The sequence below is a fragment of the Paralichthys olivaceus genome, chromosome 12 (genome assembly GCF_024713975.1).
Source record: "Paralichthys olivaceus isolate ysfri-2021 chromosome 12, ASM2471397v2, whole genome shotgun sequence".
NCBI lineage: Eukaryota > Metazoa > Chordata > Actinopteri > Pleuronectiformes > Paralichthyidae > Paralichthys > Paralichthys olivaceus.
This window is the reverse complement of record NC_091104.1, coordinates 8430931-8454514: the sequence shown is the minus strand read 5'-3', so window position 1 is coordinate 8454514 and position 23584 is coordinate 8430931. Positions and strand designations below refer to the sequence as shown.

Sequence of the window (23584 nt, the reverse complement as noted above, 5' to 3'; positions counted from 1 at the left end):
AAAACTCAAAAGGTGTTTAGTTTGTTCAGTCTGGACTAATGTAAAAAACATGGCGGCCTCCATAGAGAGGGTCCCCTCGATGTAAATATGAATATATTTGAATATAAAGGGCTTTTTGTGGGGTAAAGAAAACTACAATTCATACAATTTAGATGAAAGTAACTAGTGAAAACATCATGAGGATTATTCTATATTAAAGTTCTGCCAATAGTTCCCTTTCACCTAAATCTTACATACTGTCCCTTTAAGGCTCAGAAGGAAAGGCCTCCAGAGCTGCTTTGCAGGCGTAAGAAAAAAGATTTTAGAGGGACTGAGGGTGAAAGCTCAGTGAAAGAAACAAGGATCTACATAAACATTAGCCAATTATAGAGAAAACGTGAAGGAAACACAGGAAGAGAGAGTTTGCAAGAGTCTGAGAGATGTGGATGAGCGCTGGATCAACAGAAACTACACTTGTACTTTATCGTCCTCATGTGGCTGCCAGGGGTATTACACTTTTATAATTACCTCTACTGCCACTAGCCTTGGTGTTTCCAGATCGTATAATGTTCGTGCATTTGATTACGATACAACCACTGTGGATAGACAGGTCCCATGAACTGACCTGCTGCTTAGTAGTCCACCCTGACTTCTGAGTAAAAAGCAAAGAATATTACCTCATTGTGAAATACATTACATCATCTTACAGCTTGACATTACTAAAACCTAGTAGGAATAATGAATCAGAAGTCCTCTTAAAAACATATATATCAGTCTCCTAAATATGTATTTTTATTTCATCAAGATCAATTATTTATTCCCTTGTGAACACTTTATTTAGCAACATTAAAGAAAGTGAAAATCCGGATCCGAATATGGAATCCCATATGGAATCCTTCCACCGAGGTTTTGTGGTTGTGTGTCCAGTAGTTTTTATGTAATCATGCTGAAAAACAAACCAACAAACCGACAAGGACAAAGTTATTGTCATTAGCAAGAAGTTGTAATTTTGGTTTTATTGTTTTGTTACTGACGCCTTGTGTTTTCTCCTCTCCAGCCTATATCCATTCTAATCAGATCATGGGCTGGGGTGAAAAAGCCATAGAGATCCGCTCCGTGGAGACGGGTCATCTGGACGGAGTCTTTATGCACAAGAGAGCCCAGAGACTGAAGTTCCTCTGTGAGCGGAATGACAAGGTAAGACCCAGTCGGAATGTGCTCTTTTGTTTCTCAGGACCTCAAGGAAAATACTGAATACTGGGAAATACGTGACCTGCTCTGGTTTTGACTTGCGCCCTCTAGTTAGGTCGATGTCATCACTGCTTCGATGATATCACTTAAAAATGATATGTGTGAAAGAAGTAGCCTTTATGAAAAATAATACAAATGAAATAAACTATATTATTAATTGCCTGTTTTTTATTTATATTATTACAAAATAATATTAGATAATTATAATATTCAGAAATTATAGCTGAAAATAATCATTTGTAATATCTTCTTCCTCTCTAGGTGTTCTTTGCATCAGTGCGTTCGGGAGGCAGCAGCCAAGTCTTCTTCATGACCCTCAACAGAAATTCCATGATGAACTGGTGAAGGCTCCTCCCACACTCTGCTCTGCCTCGCTCTCCCATTGGCCAGCCCGGCGACCCACCCCGGCCCACGACACGTCTCACAAAAGGATCCGACTGCCCGCGTGGCCGCGACTGAACTCTTTTAACACTGGAGAGACTAAAAACATTTAGCTAACAAAAAAAAACGGATATCGTAGAGAAAAACAAACAAAGACTTTGTTCTAAATAAAGAGACGTGTTACCCTAGATCACATCAGGGTCATACAGAAGCCATCTTTCCTCAGCTGACTGGCAAACTAGTGCCACTGACTTTCCAAATATTCTCTCTTTTCCCCTCTTTCTGTGTCCGTCTGTCTGTAACTCTTCTACCTTTTTTGTCCGTCTCTTCTCCGCAAGAGGACGAGCGCATTCAGCAACTATAGAAAACACTTTGGACCCGTCTCCCCTGTCGCTCGTCCTCTACCTTTCTTCTTCTGCTCCTTCCTGCTAGAACAAGTGATCACTTTTCCAGCCCTCTGACACCTCAATTTCTCCCTCCCTTCCTGTCCGCCGTGTGAGAACTGAGCCTCAAGGGATGGAGGACGAGCAGATGAGTGATGTTTAATATGAATTTAAATAAATACTTCTGGATATGACAGTGCAGGGAGGGCGGCTGAGAGGGATGACAAATCTACTCTGGATGTCGGGGGGGGAAGGCAGACAGCCTGATTGATTTTCTTTCTCCTCTGTCACTCCTCCTCCCCCTCCTCCTCCTCCTCTTCCTCTCGTCATCTTTGGTGACTTGGTGTTCGATCGCATCTCACTGATAGAGATGCGGTGAGACCTTGCCGTCACGGGCAGGTCGCAATAGTATGCAAAGATGATGTCTGTGTCCCTTTAAAATGAAACCACTGGTCCGTTGTGTGTCACACCCTCTTCATCATCACACTCTTTATACTCTGAAGGTGCTGCATCAGATATACTGTAATATTCAACGAGGGAGTCGTTCTGCTCGTTGTGTTTATTTTTTCTGTTCCTCTTCCTCGTCAGTCGGTCGTTGAAGCTCGATGTACAGCACGTGTCTCTGAAGTCAGGAGCGTGTGTTGATATGTGTGTGAATGCGTGTGTGTGTTTAACTCTGTCACAATGACTCACGTTTGAATCAAAGTTGGATGTTTGACGTCCACGAAAAAAAGGTCAAGTAATTCTGTCTCTGTGCGTGAACTTCTACTTTAATGAGATCAAAGCACCGCTGAGTGTGTTTACAAGCAGATTTACTGTATTTTCTTCCTAGTATGAGTTGGTGTTTGCGAACACCATGCATTTTAAGAAAATAGGCAATATTAGTGGATGATTTGTGTTATGTTCTGTCGTATGTTTCTGTTTCCTTTAACATTTTGATGTTACTGGCTTCTCACGCCTGCAGCCGTGTCGCTGTGGTAGATAGGATGATGCACATGAATATACGACCTGAGCGGGTTAAGAGCCGTGATCCTCAACATTTGTGCGCACGTGAAAAAGCACTCTTCGTCAAAAGCTGTGGTGTCATGCTCCTCCCTGATTGGCTCTTCTGACTTTTGGCTCCTTACTGTTTGCACAGTGCCTAGCATGAAGTAAGCAAAACTAAAATGAGGCCAAGAGATTACCACTCATCATGAATAATGATTTTATTGCCTATGCGGTTACTTTACACAGTTTTTTAACTTTAACACGTGATGTAATTTGTCTCTTCTGATGAAGATGTGACTTTAACAACTTTTTAGACTTGATTCATTCTTTGAAAGGAGTAACTGAATAGAACTCTTTGCCATTTCTCTCTCGATATCTAGCACAGCTCAGTCATTAATGCATATTGTATTAAATTTGCAACACTATCAAGGGTGGACGGGTTCCTGCTCATCCTCATTGTCCGAGAGCAATGAAATGCAGATGAGTGTTTTATCCCCTGGTGGATATTCTGCAGGTCAGTCAGCATGTTGGCCTGTGGTTACAAGAAATGTACGATGGCACAAAAATAGGCTCATTCCGCAGTTATGTAACGATCATTCGAATACATTTTTCTGTCAAATTATTGAAATCATTCTGTTGTATTTCCAATGACTTTTCTACACGTCCATGCAGTAGCTGTTCCTGCGGAGCTGTTAGGTTCACTGAGAGCAGGCTAACATTTAGCAATAAAGAGCCGAGCTGAAGAAACCACCGTCTTCCCTGTGTGTGTGTGTGTGTGTGTGTGTGTGTGTGTGTGTGTGTGTGTGTGTGTGTGTGTGTGTGTGTGTGTGTGTGTGTGTGTGTGTGTGTGTGTGTGTGTGTCCATTGCGGAATTCACTCTTCCACTTAGAAAAAGATGGTCATTACACTGAGAACTCTCCTTTCAAAGACGAAACCACTGTATTCTTTTGTTCTGTTTATTTCTTGTTTTCTTTATTTTGAAAAAGAGCATTACTAATGTCCTGTTTGGGGATTTATTTGTTTTGTAAAAGAGATGCTGTAAGAGAGAAATAAATGAAACTAGAGCATTATGCCTCTGAAATTGTCTTTCCTTTTTTTTGTTGTTGTTGTTTTTTTGCATGCACACACATTTGTATCAGCGCCGACCCTCAGACTTTGCCCCCCCCTGAAGTATATCATTAACAGCTTGTGTACTTCTGTGCATGTGAGAGAGAAAGAATCCCATTAATATATTCAAAGAACATAAATAAGAATCTACTCAACAGTAATTTTGCTGAGGATCAATATATTTCTCACTTTCAAAAGTGGCTGTTTGTGCAAAGAGGATATTTAACGTTTGACTTGTCTTAGTGTTTGAGTGTGTGTGTGTGTGTGTGTGTGTGTGTGTGTGTGTGTGTGTGTGTGTATCCATGTGCATGTGTTCATGCATGTGTCGGGCGATTAGTGAGTGGACACGGCGTGATCGTGCTTGCAGCTTCATTGATCATTACCCACCTCTTGGCTGACACTCTGGACCCATCATGGACTCTGGGAAGGTAAGATCGTTCTAACTACATTCTTTACATTTTATTAAATTCAAAAGGTTACCCATGTGCTACATGTTTATTCTGAATCAAGATGAGGAATATTTGCAAATGTGTTGCTTTTTTTATGGCTGCTACAAAGTAGTCTAAAAATTGCTGAGACGCTCAGAGATTTTTATGAATTGGTGTGTTCTCTGGTTTGCATTGTCTTTTTGCTCAGGAGGATGTCATACATGCATTTATGTGATGTGTTTTCCATGAGATAAAATATTTAAAAGTACAATTTATCAAGTAATAAATAAAAACATAATTTAAACACCTTTACCCTCATCCACAAAGCAGTTCTAAATCTGATAAAGCCTGTCTCTGTACTTTTGATTTGTGATATCATCATGTGAGTAGAGGTTAGCGTCTGTTCAAACAGCCACGTTCTTGCTTGTCTTGATTACCTCTCACCACCTGCAGCAGCTGACAGGTACGCTGGCATTTGCCGTCTTCACAGCAGCTCTCGGGTCCCTGCAGTACGGATACAGTCTTGGAGTTATAAACGCACCACAGAAGGTACTCTTTACTTTAACACTGCTCCTGTACTGGGTCATTCAATCATCTCGGATTACTTATATTTTCAGGCAACTGAACCAAATGCTTACTCCAACCTACAGCCATGATGCTCATATAATGTTTCTGCAGCACCGGAGTGAACATAACAATCAGAGAGAAAAAAATATTTGCCTTTTCTCAGTATCGACAAAAGCAACTTTTCCTCCAATTGCCTTGTGTAGCGGTCTGAACATCGTTGGCCTCTGCATTGTGGATTACATCTCTGTCTGTGTGGAGGACCTCAGAAAGGATAGACAGAAGCTCAGGCTGTGTGGAGATGCTCAGGACATTAAACTTTTCCACTGAGTCAAGGATGAAATATATGAAAATGTCTCTAGCTTAATTAAACCAGAGCAGGAGGTTATATTAATGCACATCACCTGAGCTTTGCAGGTGATAAGGTTGAAACCTTTTTGCTTGGAAAAATGTCAATATGTGGTAATTGCTGGCAGGTATGGCTAGGTTAAGAGCCGTACTTTAAAGAAGTAGCATTGGCCTGTAATTTTCTGTGATTGGTTGTGCAAATTGAGCTTGTATAAGGTGTTCCATTACACTATGTTCTGATCCGCACCTATAATGATGTCCCTGTGCAGTGTCACTGTGCAGACATGGCCCCAAGATATAAATATATATATTTATATCAGCAAGCTGAAATAGAAACAAGTAGAAGACACCAAACATACACAGGCTGTGAACCAAGTACGCTCCTTACCTATTAACAAGTGGTTGGTGCAAACTCCAAATATGACATTAAAGTGACACAGCGACATGTTCTTTGGACAGGTTCAGACCTAGAACCTTTTTGCTTGTAAGGCAAATTTAATGTTACATAATGAATGTCAGGACTATGAAACATACTTGCAGCTGAACACCCCTCACCTCACCCTCCCCTTCCAAACATTAAAACGAACCTGTGGTAGCTTCAGTTGTCATAAAATCTCAAAAGGTGTTTAGTTTGTTCAGTCTGGACTAATGTAAAAAACATGGTGGCCTCCATAGAGAGGGTCCCCTCAATGTAAATATGAAGTATTTAAATATAAAGGGCTTTTTCTGGGGTAAAGAAAACTACAATTCATACAATTTAGATGAAACAAACTAGTGAAAACATCATGAGGATTATTCTACATTAAATTTCTATCAATAGTTCCCTTTCACCTAAATCTTACACACTGGACCTTTAAGATGATTGGAATGGATCCATTTACGTTTCTGTTTGTGAATATTTTGTTCTTGCCTTTTCTTTTCCTGTCTCTGGGTGCACAGCTGTGATTGACATGCCTCTATCATAGGTCATTGAAAAGCATTATGGACGCTCCCTGGGGGTCTGGACAGAGAGGACCACTGTGCTTCCAGAGAACAGCACAGAAGAAGAGGAGCTGCCGGAGGTGGGAGACGACCCTGCTGTGGTCATTTACTGGTCCCTGTCGGTGGCAATCTTCTCCATAGGCGGCATGTTATCCTCCTTCCTGGTAGGATTTGTGGGAGACCTGAAAGGGAGGTGAGAAAGGAAGGATGTAATAATGAGGCTGAAAATGGGAGATGGAGACAAGCATCAGTGGGAGAACATTGACAAAATTGAAGATAAACCAGGATCAATGTGGAATCATGCCACAGCACACATATCCCTCTACTTTTTCTGTGCATCTCTCTCTGCCACCTTTCTGTCTCTTTGTTTTTCAGGGTGAAAGGCATGTTAATGGTCAATGTTCTGGCTGTGGCTGCTGGTCTGCTGATGGGTCTTTGCAAGATGTGGAAACCTCACATTATGGTCATCTCAGGCCGCGCTGTTATGGGCTTTTACTGTGGTACAGTGAAACATATACTACAACCTGCAAACCAATACTCATGTGAATTCATTGGAAATCCCAGTGTTTATGGATTATACACTATAGAAGAGGCAAGTTGTCCTCATTATCACCAGTTATTTCCTTGAAAGCTAAGTATTTAACATACAATATGAAACATACAAATCTACATCTTTCTGATTTTCTCAACAACCGTTTATACGACTTCAATCTCGCCAAGTGCATTTCTGAACATACCAGGAATTGCTGCATCAACTGTGGATTATTATCATTGTACAAAAGAAAGCAGTACAACGAAATTAGAGTTGCTACTCTCAAAAGGTTCAGTGTATAGAATTTAGTGATATCTAGTGGTTAAATTGCATGTTGCAGCTGAATACCCCTCACCTCACCGTCCATCCAAATGAAAGAGAACCTGTGGAAACCTTCAGTTGTCATAAAAACTCAACAGGTTGTTTCGTTTATCTAGTTCGGGCTACTGTAAAAAACATGGTGGCCTCCAAAGAGAGGACTGTAAATATAAAGTGTTTAAATATAAAGGGTCCAATTTAGAGTCAAGAAAACAACAATTTGTACAATTTTGATGAAACTCACTAGTGAAAGCAACACTAAGATTGTTTTATATACAATTTCTGCCAATAGATCCCTTTCACCTAATCTTACACACTGGACCTTTAAAACAGTGTAAATTTATAAGAGATATCAAAAAGACAAAAAACAATAAACATGAGACTGATAGATATTGAGTGGCTACACATTTGTTATAGCACAAAATGGATGTTACACTTTAAAAGTTGATGATGATGATGATGATGATGATGATGGCGGGGGACAGAAACTGTCCTTGAGTCTATTTGTTTGAGTTTCGATGCAGTAAAGTGCAGTCAAGAGAACATTTCATGATGGAGGACGGGAAGGGTTTATTAGTTTCCAGGCTTTGCAGAGACAGAGCTGGAGATGTCTTCCAATGATGGCAGAGAGCAGCCAATCATTTCTTCAGAAGTTTTTTTATCACATATCACATACTGCAGAGCTCTCCTATCTCTCTAAGTTGTCAACAGTTGTCCAAACCGCAAGGCTAACCCTGACCTGCCTATTTATTTTAAAATCAGTGACATCATGGATTTTTTTGGCTTTGCGAGAACCCATTACTCGCAAACGTAACTATTGACAGGCACATTTTGGCACAAAACAAAGCCTCGTGCTGTGAATAGTGTTTGTTGAATATTGCTCAGCACGTGATGTGTGTGTTTCAGGGTTGACATCTGGACTGGTGCCTATGTACATTGGAGAGATTGCACCCAAGGCCTACAGAGGGGCTCTGGGAACGTTACACCAGCTGGCTATTGTCATCGGTATCCTAATCAGCCAGGTGAGCTGCTCTCACACGTGCACTGCAGTCAGCAACATATTTGCTGACAACAAATCAAACATATTTAAAGTGTGTGTGTGTGTGTATGTGTGTGTGTGTGTGTGTGTGTGTGTGTGTGTGTATGTGTGTGTGTGTGTGTAGGTAGCAGGCTTGGACTTTCTGCTTGGTAACGATGATATGTGGCCGTTGTTGCTTGGTCTGTCTGGGGCTCCGGCAGTATTACAAACGCTGCTGCTGCCTCTGTGCCCCGAGAGCCCGCGCTACCTTTACATTCTACTGGGCAAAGAGCAGGAGGCTCAGAAAAGTAAGAACTACACACAGTCCTCACTTTCATCTGTGTGTGTGGTGCTCACTGAGTCAAACACTACACACTCAGTCATACAGACATGGGCTGTGTCCAAAATCACTCACTAATCAATATATAGTGAGTTCACCATTTTGTAGTGGTGTCTGGATGTTTAGTGAAGTTTTTAAACCCTATATAGTGCCCTCATTGTTTCCCACAGTGCATTGGGAAAAGTAGTGCTCAGCAGATGTTTACAAACTAAGCAACAGACCATCATGCACTGCGTTGGTGGTGGAGAGGAGTTTGAGGCCGACCTGTCATATAAATGTAAATAGAAGCCGAGCGTAGCATCATGGCATGAACTGCGGAAAACAAGTTTATTTCTTAATTCAACTTTTTTTTTACCTTAAAGTATAAATACTAAGGGGAAAATAAACGTTCAGAATTTTCCACTAGCTGACACTGTTGTTGCTGTAACTATATGGTGAAGAAGGGAATAGTAAGTGAGTGAGTGATTCCGGACACAGCAATACAGTTTATACTGTAGGCTTCACAGGATCCTCCATACCTCTCTCACGTCTGTTTGTTAAATTTACGACCACAGCCAGGTCAAATAAATATGGACGACATGAGCAAAAACATCTTGATCGCCCCCTGGTGGCTGGCTGCAGTAAATGTTAGTGGACACTTGAGCCGAACTAAGCAGTAAGAATACACTGAGCATGTGTAATGGTGGGGCTTCGCTTCCTTATTGTCAGTAATGGTAGAGTATCTGAGTAGACATATTGTATATCAAGCAGTATTGTTGTAATCATAGTCCACATGGCCACCATGATCAGGATACGGCATCATAATTCCTCGTCATGAGCCACTGCTGCCATAAGGATCCACCACCAGCTGCCACCTCGATCATGGTCAACCACTACGGTCAGATGCCAGCACGATATAGGATCCGCCGACTCAAGCTCCAAATGACATCACTGGCACAAGATGGCAGCATTCGTATCTGGAATATTTTGGCCTAATTTCTTGATAATGGGAGTAAGGGGAGAAGTGTCATCAGTCTCTTTACAGTCTGTAGGCACAACACAAAGCTGTGGGAAAATCAAAATGTAAATATGTCAAATCAATGTTTAACTATCGACAACATTTCTTGGCAGCCAACAACTCTCACACCTTTATTGAATATACAAACAAGACAAGATACATGTTGATTAGTAAATTGATGAAGTTGTTTTCTCTATATTTGCATATTTTCCTAATTTGCAGTACGTTGAGCACGCCGTAGAGTATATTTTGCCAACCCTACATGAATACTTATACTCTTATACTCCAGTACATATTTGAATGTAAAGCTTTTGTTCATTTTTTAATATTGGAGCACAGATTACTGTTACAGTGCTGCCACTTTATTAAAGTAAATGGAAAACCATTGCAAATGAGTCATTTCTGAAGCCTCTTGTTTCCCATCACTGTGTTTGGTTGCAGGTCTGTGTCGTTTGAGGGGGCCGTATGACACAACGTCTGATCTGGAGGAAATGCGGAGAGAAAAGGAGGAGGCGGACAAAGAGCCCAGGATCTTAATCTTCTCCTTGGTTGGTCTCCATAGAAGAAGGAGGCCATCTGAGATATATCATCACAACTCATTAAATATTTTACTTAAACTTACATAATGAAGAAAACTGCTGATCAGATTTTTAAATTTAAAATAAAAAAAATGTCTGTTTGAATCTGAGCTGCTTGACCACTGTCAGGTTAATAGTCCTTAGTGCAATGTAAGATTCCTTCTCAGGAAGGAAACAGATTAATGAGCAACCAATGTACACTGACAGTTAATGTTAAATCATTCATTAGATACTTTATATAGTAACTTGTTTGGTTTTAAATGGTAATTAATTAATGAGAAATACACTTTCTGTCACACCCTAAAAAAGATGCGGTTGTTTCTTTCAAGAACCTAAACAATTTATGCACTCGAATCAAATATGTATTTCATGTGTAACTACAGACAATGAGCTAAAGCTATAAAAGAAACAAAAGCCTATGTGACGTTCAGAGACAACATTTTGCTGTTGTGCATTCCCTCGTAGATCCGCTCCTCCGTCTACAGACAGCAGCTGTTTGTTGCCCTCATGATGCATCTCTCTCAACAGCTGTCTGGCATCAACGCTGTGAGTAGCTAATTCCTTTCACCTCTTCCTCATTCATTTACTGATCATTTTCAATCACATTAAAGGAGACATGTTCCGCTCATATTCAGGTTCATACTTTAATTTTTTTTCTTTATATTATATTATATATATTATATTATATATATATATTAAATGTTATCCTTGTATTGTCTTCAAGATCTTTTATTACTCTACGGCCATCTTCGCTCAGGCTGGTGTCAGTCAGCCAGTCTATGCTACTATAGGAGTTGGGGTCATCAACACAGTCTTTACTATGGTGTCTGTGAGTAACTGAAGATACAAAACACAAAAACACACAAACGCATGTGGAGGTTATACATTTACATATGATGGTATTCTCTTATTTCATCTACACACCTACCCTTAACACATACATACAGAGATAGACATTGTACTCTGTCCCAGGTTGCACTGGTGGACCGGGCTGGTCGACGCAATCTGACGCTCATTGGTCTGGGAGGAATGTGCTGCTGCGCAATCACCATGACAGTGGGCCTCGCACTCCAGGTTTGTTCAACCAGGTGTCAGAGCTGTAACCTGAGCTGAGCCTCCATCCAATTATGGGGTTGCCCCTGCAATTTCAGTTTGTTAAGGAGTTGTGCTGTTTCTGAATGCTGCTTTTGCTGTAACATCGGAGAGGCAAGTATGTGAATGAATCGTATGTATGTTTTCAATATGAGAATTAAAGGTAGGTTTCACAAAAACAAATCTACTTATAGACCATATTCACAGGTCCATAAGTGATCAGCAACTGAAAAGACAATGGATAGTTAAAATATGGAGGATTATGAGTCCATGTATCCAGGTTAAACATATTTGACAGCTCATTAGTCATACCTCAGACAGCAGACATCAGCTTACATTAGCATTCAACCACTTCTTAGCCACATGGGCTGTTTTTACAAGGAAATATCACGGCACATCCTGGAGACATTTATTTCAAGGTTCAGTGTGTAGAATTTAGTGACATCTAGTGGTGAAGTTTCCTGTTGCAGCTGAATGCCCCTCACCTCCCCCTCTAAACATATGAGAGCACCTGTGGTATCCTTCAGTTGTCATACAAACTCAAAACCTGTTTGGTTAAAAAACATGGCCACCTCCGTAAAGAGGTAAATACGAAGTATTTGAATATAAAGGGCCCATTTTAGGTTAAAGAAAACAACAATTTGTACAATTTAGATGATTGTGTTTAATTTAGTTTAAGTGTTTAATAGCTTCTCAAAAAGCTACGGCCATTTTATGTCTCCCTTTAAAGTAGCAAGACTTAGCTTTACTGAATTACTCTTCCTTCCAGAATCAATTCATCTGGATGACCTACGTCAGCATGTCTGCCATCTTCCTCTTTGTGAGTTTCTTTGAAATTGGTCCTGGTCCGATTCCATGGTTCATAGTGGCTGAGCTGTTCAGTCAGGGACCTCGGCCTGCGGCCCTCGCTCTCGCTGGCTGCTGCAACTGGACCAGCAACTTCATCATAGGCATGACCTTCTCCTATATACAGGTAGGCAGAGGGGACACATACACAGAAATGAGCACCTGAATTTCTTTCCTTCAGACAAACTGTCCCACCTGAGACATCTTTTTACCTACTTATTTTTGTGTTTCAGGTTTGGCTGGGTTGCTACGTGTTTCTACTGTTTGCTGCGCTGCTTTTCTGTTTCACTGTGTTTACTTATCTCCGGGTCCCTGAGACCAAAGGGAAAACCTTCGAGGAGATTGCTGCTGTCTTCCACAAGGGACGAAAAATCCCACAGCAGATTCCTAGAGACCATTCTGAACTGCAGCAGCTCAAAACATCCACAGATGCCTAAATCAGTATTTCTTGTGTTTTTCTCTACAGTATTATCATGAGATCTATTAAAATTAGGTTGTTTACACAGGAGAAACTGACGAATTTTCATTACATTAATACAAGACCTACACAAAAGCAGTGTAATGAAAAATGTTTTACTGGTGTATGGAATGTTTAATCTCTTGTAGATGGGGTCACTCTTATTTTCACAGGATAAGCTACAGGATTTTAGTGTTTTGGGTAATTTCTACCAATGGAGTCCCGAGCATGAAGTAACATTCCCCTCTGTGTGTGTGTAGATATCACAGTGTCTCTGTTCTGTTGTCGTTTATGGTGTGCGTTTATGTAAATCACAACTTCTGACTCTATTAAATAATGTATTTTGTTCACTGTAACTTGAACGTTGAATCATTGACTGTCGGTATGTACTGTACATGTAAGTATGTGTGCATGAGTTGGAATGTGTTCACCTGCTGAAGGGGGAAGTTGACGTCCCATTAAATCTGAGTTCAAGTCTTTTATGTTTGATTAAGTCTTTTTGACATTAGAACTTCTTCAGAAGGATTTGTTTAGGCATTGGTTATGGAAGCTTAAAAACGTGCACAAACAAAGAACATTTTAAACATCCAGTGCATGTGTAGAATTCTGGCAGAAATCAAATCTAATATTTATAAACAAGCTTTCAACAGTTTAATATGAACTGAAGCTTAGAGCTGTTATGAATTAGCTCTTTTCATGTACATCTTGAGCAAGTCCTTTTCCACAGTCTGTCGTTGCACCAACATGTTCCTACGGTGGCCCAGAATGGAAAAACACTGTCTAAAGAAGGCCTTTCCCATGTTTATGTTATCTGAAGGACCATCAGTTCTTCCCCTATGACTCTCTCACATTCTTTGAAGGAGAGGGGAGAGTTATTCAGTTACTTCACCACTAGGAGTCAACAGTTAAACTCACAAAACAACAGATATTTCAGTAGATTCTGGAAATGCAATGAATTAAAGCAGTTGACGTAATTTTAAATGAGATAACTTAAATTTTGGGGGGAAATAAAACGTATAAAATTACTATTAATAAATTACAATTTTGGAGTGGAATTTTAAGGAATAAAATATACATGTGTTTTTATCCATTCAATTCTTAGAATATCCACATTTCTTCATAGCAGCTGAGTTTTAAAGACCAAATGATGGAAGTTTCAGACTTGTCTCTTTACCCTAGGAGGCAGCCCCTCCTCCACAGCCCACAGAAATGCTTCGGGACTTATTTAAGACTAATTACAAACTGGTTGTGTTGGCCCTTCCCAGTCAACGCTGCATATTAGCCCTGAGCTAAACAGTCATGAGTTAACACAATGCTGGAAACACAGAAAACTTGCAGGAGGTTGTTACATATTGTTACATATTACATATGTAACATGTAATATGTAGTTATGTCGGAATGAATGACCTGTGCTTGTCATGTGCCTTTTTTTTAATCCACTTTGTTGCACCATGTGCTCTGCTTTGTAGCTCAACACAAATTTCAACGTAACATGGACATTGAGGTTTTCTATTCAACTCCACATGACAGCTAGTCTGACTAAACAAGAGAGCTCTGTATAGTTTCTACATTTGCAACAAAGAGAAAACAAATCAACACAAAGTTACACTAACACAAAATATAGTTAATATTTAACCATGTCAAAGTGGCTGATGATCAAAGTATTATTATTATATTATTATTATTATTATGAGCACTGTTCTGTTGAACTGTGCTGATTGCAATTAACCACATAGCTGCACTGTTTACTGTATATCATTATAGATCGTATCTTGCAGTTTGTTACTCTATGTTTTCTATGTAAAACCTGATGTGGAGTTAAAGTATGGATGCAGAAAACAAAAATGCTTTCGTTAGTGATTACAAGTACAAGTACTCAGTCACTGTCCAGCTGTTTTAGCTGCAGATGAGTGTCTGCCGATCGTCCTCCCTCCTCCCGTCTCCTCCCCCATACTTCCCCCCGCCTCCACCCACCTCTGTCACCGGAGCCCGTACCTGCCCTCTCCGCTCCTCCTGCCGTACATAAGCTCCACGCATGCGAAGTGACGCTCCCTTTATTTCAGCGTAAGCAGAACAAAGGTAAGCCCAACTCTTGACTTCTTCTCCGGCAACAGTTGTCGCTAAAACCCGGTGGGGGCGAATCTTCCGGGGTGTAAGTACCCGCTGAGCTCACTCGCGACGTCGGGCAGCGAGGTTTGTCGTCCCCCGCGGTTCGTTGATAACTTGTGCGTAGCGATGTGAAAGAAGTTAGCACGACGCTGTGGCTAACGTTAGCATCCGCGTCGACGCCAATGGGTGTTGGTCGTTTTAAGCTAGCTAGCTAGCTAGCTAACTCGGCTAACGGCAGAGAAAACACGAGGTGGAACCTGAAGCTAGCTGCTCGTGTGGCCCAGCTGCCACGTAACACGGCTGCTTAACAGTGTTTGCTAGCTCTTTAGCCCAAGCGAGCCACCTTTGCTGATATTTCCAGCTAATGTTGTAATGCTGCTAACGTATTAAAGCACACAGGAAGCAGCTCGAGGGGAATCCATTAGTTTTTTAAAATTATTTAAAAAAAAATCTTGTATTAGCATTAGCTTGAAAAGTTGCACTCGGACGGAAGCATGAGATGGTGAAGTTCGAGCTGTCATTTCTCTGTTTTTAAGCTCTTACAGCCCGAGCAGCTTCTTCTTCCGATCGGGGGGGTGACCACGTAGACACTTCCCCGGGATCCAGTGTCCTTTGCTCGAAGAGGGACAACACATTAGACGAATAAACAACGCTAAGTGCGGTAGTAAAGTGTCGAGTCACCACTTGCCATTAGCTCAGCTTCACTGTGTCTCTGCTGGAGCGATGAAGCGCCATTCCTTTCCAAAAGATACCCCCCCCCTTTAGTGTTTTGATGATTCTCGAGTTGTTGATTTAGCACACGGATCCAAAGTCTCCCCTGGTTTGGGATCTGCTGGCCAACTCCACTTCATTTCCTCACTCTTCAAACCATTCAGCGACCTCCTCCATCTTGCCTACATTATTTCTTGAATTACTAATTTCACATTTTGTTTCATTACCCATCTCTGTGTGTGTGTGTGTGTGTGTATATCTGTTGTGGAGTACAAGCTATGTTCTGCATCTTATTTTATTTTTTTGTCATATGCTGTTTATGTTCACAGCACAGCCTGTTGACCACCATGGCAGAAGAGGATTTCTGCACCGGACAGTCCGGGGCTTCTCAAACCTACCCCGTGCAGTGTTCTTCCCTGAGGAAAAATGGTCATGTCATGATAAAAAGTCGTCCCTGCAAGATCGTCGAGATGAGTACCTCCAAGACTGGCAAGCATGGGCATGCCAAGGTAAAGCAGCCTGTCATTTGGAATGCAGAGCTAAAGGCATTTTAATGAATTTGTGTTTCCCAGTTTAAGGAGTTTCATACGAAGCTGACTTGGCCCGAGGCTGAACCTTATTATCTGTGGTGTCTTCCCAGATTCACATTGTTGGAATTGACATCTTTACTCAGAAGAAAAATGAAGATATCTGCCCATCTACCCATAACTTAGATGTCCCACATGTTACAAGGACGGAGTATGAGGTAAGAGGTCTATGTCTGAGCTCTTGTTGTAACTGAGGGGCCTCAGGGGGTAAGTGGCATTTGTAACGAATGCAGGGATCTTGTGACCATTTTTAGACCAGTTGGTTCTGGTAGACGGTATTTGTTCTGCTCATCTATGTTGGTTATTTAGACCACTAGTGTATCCACTGACCATATTGTTTTAGATTTTATAAAACTTTACATTGTGGAGAAGGTGTAACATGAGAAGTGCTATCTTGTTAGCCAAATGGGTGTGTCACATGTGTCAGAGCTGAGCTGTGTACTCAGCAGTTGTGAAAGGATGTACAGGTTATAAACTAGTTGAACAGGTTTATTTGTTCCTCCCTGATTTTTGGACCAATATTCTCAAAAAAAACACGCAAGGAAACAGTAGCTTGTATTTTAACATTGTCTTGTTGTAGTACTCAGCTTTTTTTAAGTGGATACCAATTCTGTTAAGTAAACTTTATTGATTTATGTGATCAAATTCTTGTGAATGAAAATTTGAGAACTATTGAGTTCATGGTATGGAGCTTACAGATTTACAGCAGCATTGATTGGAATAAAAATTACATAAGATGTTTTCTGACATTAACTGGAATGTCCAGAACATTAGTTCTGGACATTTTGTCTCTTGCATATGAAGTACGCAGCAGTAGATTGTTCAGGTCAGATGTGTTCACAGGAACATTTGGACAAAGGATGGTGTTTGGGTAGAGCATGCATGAGGCAGGACATGATTTATACATTTTCTGCAGAATGTAGTGTTCTTGTTTACAGCACAGCGACAAAGGGCATCAGCCAAATTGTAAAAAAACTCTTAAAATCCAGTGTCTCTCCAAATTGACATCCTTGTGGCTGACTTCTATGTGCAAACCTTTATTCATTCTGAAATATTTGTATTCTCCATGTTTCTCTTGCGTGTTAGAAACATCAAAACACTTACTCGGCCCATTTGGTTTCTCCAGCAAAGTTCGGGAAATGCAGTGTGTCTGAAACCTTTGATCACTGAAGTTTTCTGTTACTACCAGTCTCCCATTAGCAAACATTTTTTTATTACGGTTTTTGAGTATCCATAGTTACTCTCAGGTCTGCCACTTTCAGTTTGGTATTTGTGGACTTGGTATTTGTCTTAATGTCGAAGTAAATGTTTTAAACGTTTATCATTTCTCTCCCTTTTCTAACGACACATTCAGGTTATTGATATCTCAGAAGGTTACTTGACCCTCATGAATGATAAAGGAGAACCTAGAGAGGATCTTAAAGTTCCAGATGGTGATCTGGGCAAAGAAATCATAGAGAAAAACGAGAAAGGTGAATCATTTCAGGTAAGTTTCTGAAGTGAAAATAAATCTTGATCTAATTGTCTGAATCTGAACAACTGTTAAAAAACGTTTTCATAAGTGGTTTATCCATTTCGGTTTAGGGTTTTACTATGTTTACTGATATTTACCAAAAATGTCAATTTCTGTCTGTAAAATTGCCTTTATTCATTCATTATTTTGTCTCTGTGGTGGATTATTGTAGACAGAGACTACACTGTTGATTAGGTTATCATCTGCCTTATCTCCTGCATAATGTTGCACGATATACTTATACTAGAAAGGTATTGCATTAACCACTCGTTACAAAATTATTGATAAGAGCAGTCAGGCGGCTCGCACGCAAATTTGCCGCCTCCGATGTTTCCCGGGCGTTATGACGGTCATATTTACTATTTTTGCAATTTCTATTAAAGGCTTAATGTACAAGCATAAATAAACACAAAGTAAGGCAGTTATGCAACTTTATTTATTCAGTACACAATATTCACATTGAGTTCATATTTACAGCATCTGTTCGATGCATAATATTTAGCGTCTCAGTTCAACAATTTGTTCTGCAGAGGAGCTGCTACTGCAGCACAATGTTTTTACACAGGCTTTGTCTTGAATATGGCCATAAATGACTCCTTGTAAAAGTAGTCCTGTCTACTCAAATAGAGAACAATACTAGACAGTTTGAAGCTGTGCTCCTGCAAATATTTCACGATAAACCCCTCCTACTTTTTCCTTAAATTAACAGATTAATTAAAACACCCTTTGCATTTCTAAACTTCTGTTTATGGTGATTGAAAATACTGGAGTAGTAAAATGAGGTGGGACATCTGGTCTCAGATATTTGTCTTTCCTTCTTTTTCAGGTCGTTGTGTTAGAAGCTATTGGTGAAGAGCATGTCATCTCCTGTAAGAACTTGACTAATAAATAAGTCAAGGACAAAGCTGGAAACCATAGTCTTATCCTCCATTATGGTTTTCAAGCCTCTCCAAAGCTATTGGCCTTCACCCCTCCACCAGTTTCTCTGCTGGTCAAGTAAAATCCAGATTCCTGGACTGGCTCGGCTTCTTCAGCTGCACCTCTGGCTCGGGACTGCCTGCCACTCTCTACAATCAATGAAGTTTTCCTCCCTTAGCCATCACAGCTTAACTTTGTGGGTATTGATATTATTCCAGGAATTCCTTGCAACATCCCAGTAATTAATAACATTCCTTTTTATAGTATTTGTTATATGCTTTTGTTCCACTGTGTGCATTACTTAAAATCAAATCATTCTTTCATTTTTGAGTTTCCTATAAACAAGTATTTCAAGTCTCCTTTACAATTGAGCTACTGCACCTTGTGTTGAAGTAAAATTTCCCCTTGAGTGATTTTTATTTCTGCTGATATTAAATCTTAAATAAGCTTCAGATTTTTTCTGTTCAACCCCAAAATACAACTTTTTGTATTGTCTTTTTGCCCTCTGACAAGTAACACATGCAGTTACATGCAAATTACAAATTACTTCCGCAGTTTATTTCTGTAAGCGGCATCATTTAATTTACTCTTGTGGGCAAGTTTTCCTCTGCATCTAGCTGCGTCTCAGTAAGACATCCTTTTCTAGCAGGGGACTGTCTCAGCTGATGGGTTTTGGGTGTGGCCATTTTCTCCTCTGCACTTGAAACCTTTTCTTTTCACTTGAGGCCTTTTTATGAGTTGACAATTGTATAGAAGCTGATTTTGAATGAACAAGTCACTGAGGACCTTTACTACTCTAGTCTGAAAACAACTGTCTCAAAGTTAAGTTTCAATAATAACATTATTACAGTGCTAAAGCTATTGACACTTCTGACACAAAATGGTGGAATCAAGAAACTGTTGAGTCTTGATAGCGCAAAATCTAGGTGGTCGATATCTTGCAGTTTATCCGTGTCTTGTGATCGGAGAAATTGAAAGAATGGATGTTAGCATTGAGCTATATCCTGGGCTGCAGGTGTGGTAGTTAGATAGTTGTCAATAAATTTGGGGGTGGTTGCTGTTAATGGGATTTTAAGAGTTTTGTGCTGTCTACTCTCTAAAATGGTTTGCGGCTCACATGGAAGATGATTCTCTAGCTTCACATCCACACAGAATAACATTTCTTGAAACATTGACAATGGCAAGTAGTCATTGTGTTCACATGCAGTGCGATGAAGTTGTTGAACCTGCGTCTACACGCTCGGCTGTTTTCTCCCCTGAAATATAAGTAAATCCAAACAAAGGAATATTTTAGGTGTATTGGCAACATATTTGAAGAACTGCAGAGTGTTTGTTTCGTTTATTTCTCATCACAGTATTTGGACTGAAGAAGGCAGTTTTTCATGAGAGAACCTGATGTCCTCCTGAAATGACTCAGTTTGACCTGCTGAATTCAGTGCAGGTGTAGTTTGACATTCAGTTACAAGGATGAATCATTGAGTTGCATTGTCGTTCGACTGTCTGCACTTCTCTCAGCAAAACCCTTTAAGTTTTTGTTCAGGTGATGAACCTGTGACCGATAGCAATTTAGTTAAATGTATGCATGAGGACATCATGAAATCTGATTTCTAGAGCAGAAATTCCTTAATGGAGGGGGGGGGGGGGGGGATTAGAGAAGTGTTAACATGACAATAATGATATTCCTTAAATGTCTATAACCACACTGTAGTATTGACATTGAATAGTATTCTGTTTTAGCTTTCAAGTTCTCCTTTGTGCAACGGCAGCCGGTCTGTTTTTGTTCTGACCTCAGTCCACCTCAAGTACTTTTTTTTTTTTTACTTCTGTCAAGACACCAAAGGTATCCACTGGGTTTTGTTTTGTGTATTAAGCTGTATGTACATTTCCTCCTCCCTCTGTTCTTGTTCAGCATGTCCGTTGCCACGCGACCATAGTCAAATGTACTTCAGGTACATTTCATGCTTGAGAAGTCATATCTTAAAGCAGGAGAAGTTGTTTGACAAGCGAATGACCACTCTGGATTTGTATCTGTTGGCTAAGTGGGTTTCGTTTTGTGGCAAATAGGTAGATGTGCAAAGATGACTTGAAGTCCTCTACAGCTTCAGGCTACAGGCACATCATCGTTATGATTCTCAGGGAGAAGAATGTGTGGGCGGGGGAAAAAAACAATCTCGATCATATGCAAATTGCAGGAAATGCTGATTATGTGGCAGTAAAAGCTGGATAAAAGTTAAACAAATTTTCGCATTTAGTGATGTATTGAGTTTTACTCTACTTGCTCCTTTAAATGCATGTGATTTTCAAGATGATACTTATATGTTATCAGCTGTGAGGCATAATATTTGCCCACCATCTCTACAGCTGTAATAAAAGACAAGTCTTCCGTAAGCCATATTTTAGCCCTGTTACATTTGTTTATAACCAAGGTCAGATGCAGGAAAATGGACTTGATTCTCACCCACAGTTCTCTCTCTGGACTCTGATATGTAGCACTCAATTCCCACCACACATCTCATTAATGATCCTTTTCCCTTAAAGGCGTCTCCCACACAGAGATGGTTGATAGGACTGACCTCTGATTCCACTTAAGACAATGTTTACACTATAAAGGGAGACAACCCTGACCTTGTTGGCTTCACATGCCAATCTAGGATCCAGGTCTGCAAGGGACATAACTGGGGGAAAAATAGTCTGTCATGAGGTCAGATTTTCTCAGGGCTTCAAATTGAGTATTAGGAAATCTGTTACGTTAATGGTGTCAGTAGTGAGGATAATACAATTGTTTTTATCCTTTTTTTAATTTTTTAAATATTAAAAGCCCATATTGTTCTGGTGTTGGAGTTTGTTAAATTTCTTTTTCTCTCCTCTCTGGCACCTGTTGTCAGAGACACTATTCCCTTCACAATTTCACTCTTTCTTTTAACTATTGCTTCATTATTATTGTGAGGAACAGTGGCCTATATCTTTGTTTTCGACTTGTATTCTCTTTGTGTTTGTTGTGTATTCTGAGGAACATGGGTTTATGGTATTTCCCCAGGTTGGTTGTAATGGCTTCTGAGGGGGAAACTGACTTTAAGCCTCTTCTGGACCATAAAGATGCATCTCTTCTCTATTCTAACAAATGTATTGCTGCTGTCTTAATAATCACAACGGTTTTTATTGTGTAGACAAAATAAAGTTACTGGCTACAAGACATTGCCTGTTTTCTCATTTAAAGTGTTTTAGTTTAATGTTTCCCCCCGTGGACAATAGCAGCTGCAATAATTGCCACATTGTTTGCTAAATAAGTCATTGAAGGTTTCTCAGTGCTCATCTGAGAATTAAATGTATGTTTGTACAACACCAGAACATACCAGTAGATGGACAGAAGACAAGACTAAGGGTGAACTTGAGAGCACACCTGTCAAGGCCCAACAGAAACCGAGCAGCAGCACCAATGTGTGTAAAGAATGTGAGTACTTCTGCCACCTCTGCCTGGAACACCCGAGCACAAATGTGAGAATGCTGGTCACTTTAGCTCTGCTTTTAATACAATCATCCCAAGCAAAATGGTTTCCAAACTTCACGATCTGGGTTTCAGTGAGCGTACTTGAAGATGAATTAAGGACTTTTTAACAAACCACCCACAGTCAGTCAGACCGGGGTTCCATCCCTCCCCGACCCTGACGCTTGGTACTGCAGGGTTGCGTGCTGGGTTCTTTGCTATACACTCTATATACCTACGACTGCAGACCAACCCACATCACAAACACAATCATCAAGTTTGCGGACGAGACAACTGTGGTTGGGCTGATAAAAAAAACAACAAGTCTGCCTACGGGGATGAAATCCAAAAACTGACTGCACGGTGTCAGCCAACAACTTGGCACTTAACCACTCCAAAACAAAAGAACTTCAGGAGGAAGAGACAGGAACCAGCCCCACTGGTTCGGTCCAGAGGGCCACTAGTGCGTCAAAAAGCCGACTAGTAGGGGCTTTGGTGCTGCTAGTGCGGCGTACATCGTTACTAGGTTGCTGTTGGAACTAGTCGGACAAAAGTGCCACTAGTTGCCGAAAAAGAGTGACTAGTACGAAAAAATGCCGAACTAGTGCGACCACATGTCCAACTAGTGCTGACAAAGAGTGAACCAGTGGAGGGGACTGGTATATGATATCAAGAATATGGAATAAATGCTCAAACGGCTTGCCATAAGCCCCTCTATACAGCAACATAGGCATGGTGGAGAGAGTCAGCGACTCCAAATTCCTGGGAACACACATCTCCCAGGACCTCTCATGGACTGTTAACACCACCTGCCTGGTGGAGGAGGCACAGCAGCAGCTTTACTTTTTAAGGACACACAGGGGAGAGTAAACCTGTCCCAGCAGCTGCTGCTGTCTTTTTACAGATGTTCTGTCGAAGGTATCCTCTCGCACGACATCCTGGTGTGGACACATACAGAGTTCGATGCCAATGTCGGGCCACAAACATAACCCAGGACTCTTCCCGCCCAGTTAACCACCTGTTCACTCTGCTGCCCTCTGGGAGGCGCTACAGGTCTTTTAAGAGCCACACCTACAGATTCCTGAATAGTTTTTATCCATCTGCTCTAAAAGAACTGAATTCACTGTAGAACTGTGAAACGAGCCCGGGTCTGTGCAGTATCATGTAATGTGTTATATCATAGTATCCTGGTGTGAGTGCTACACTAATTTATCTTGTCATCTATGCAATATATTTATGACTGTTTTTTACATGATGAGTTGTTGGTCGAACTTTGATCTTTGTTTTCTTTTAACTGTTTTTATTGCTTTTCTTTATTGTCTCTTTGTACCACTGAGAGGAGTTGCACTTAAGTTTTGCTGTGCAACTGTTCAATGACAATAAACGCTTGAATTTGGATTTGAATTGAGAGCTCGGCCAGGGATGCCATCAGGTCCAGGTGCGAGAAGAGCTGTCGGAGAACTTGAGACACGGCAGCCGTCCTTGGCGCAATCCGAAATTCCATACATACCTTTAATACCATCCGACATGCTGTTCGTCGTAAACTCTGAGAGGAAAGTATGTGAATGAGCTCATATCCATCACTGATTGCACCGTCTCTGTTTATAATAGGAAGGAAATGCTGAGAAGGTGCATTTTGTGATTTCCATTGTGGTGCCAGGGTAACTTTCCCTTG

The 23584-nt window shown here is 40.7% G+C and overlaps 3 protein-coding genes across 23 annotated transcripts in view; all 3 read left to right on the top strand.

Moving 5' to 3' along the window:
- The window catches only part of tnika (TRAF2 and NCK interacting kinase a), a 56479-nt gene extending 52428 nt beyond the window's left edge, over window positions 1–4051 (top strand). For all 21 annotated transcript variants that reach the window (XM_069535938.1, XM_069535937.1, XM_069535932.1 and 18 more), the window contains 2 exons: window positions 1037–1176; window positions 1492–4051. In XM_069535938.1, coding sequence (XP_069392039.1) covers window positions 1037–1176; window positions 1492–1575 — 224 coding nt within the window. In that variant the 3' untranslated portion in view covers window positions 1576–4051. The remainder of the gene's footprint in view (window positions 1–1036; window positions 1177–1491) is intronic.
- Window positions 4052–4256: 205 nt separating this feature from the next.
- On the top strand, window positions 4257–13069 carry slc2a2 (solute carrier family 2 member 2). The gene is made up of 12 exons (XM_020098001.2): window positions 4257–4516; window positions 4970–5065; window positions 6394–6602; window positions 6785–6909; window positions 8166–8281; window positions 8423–8585; window positions 10056–10162; window positions 10658–10738; window positions 10917–11021; window positions 11165–11266; window positions 12054–12257; window positions 12364–13069. Exons 1-12 carry the CDS (start codon window positions 4502–4504, stop codon window positions 12565–12567), a joined length of 1527 nt encoding a protein of 508 aa, XP_019953560.2. The 5' UTR covers window positions 4257–4501; the 3' UTR covers window positions 12568–13069.
- Window positions 13070–14525: 1456 nt separating this feature from the next.
- On the top strand, window positions 14526–21618 carry eif5a2 (eukaryotic translation initiation factor 5A2). The gene is made up of 5 exons (XM_020098002.2): window positions 14526–14666; window positions 15737–15916; window positions 16048–16152; window positions 17349–17480; window positions 18334–21618. Exons 2-5 carry the CDS (start codon window positions 15755–15757, stop codon window positions 18397–18399), a joined length of 465 nt encoding a protein of 154 aa, XP_019953561.1. The 5' UTR covers window positions 14526–14666; window positions 15737–15754; the 3' UTR covers window positions 18400–21618.
- The last annotated feature ends 1966 nt before the right edge of the window (window positions 21619–23584 follow it).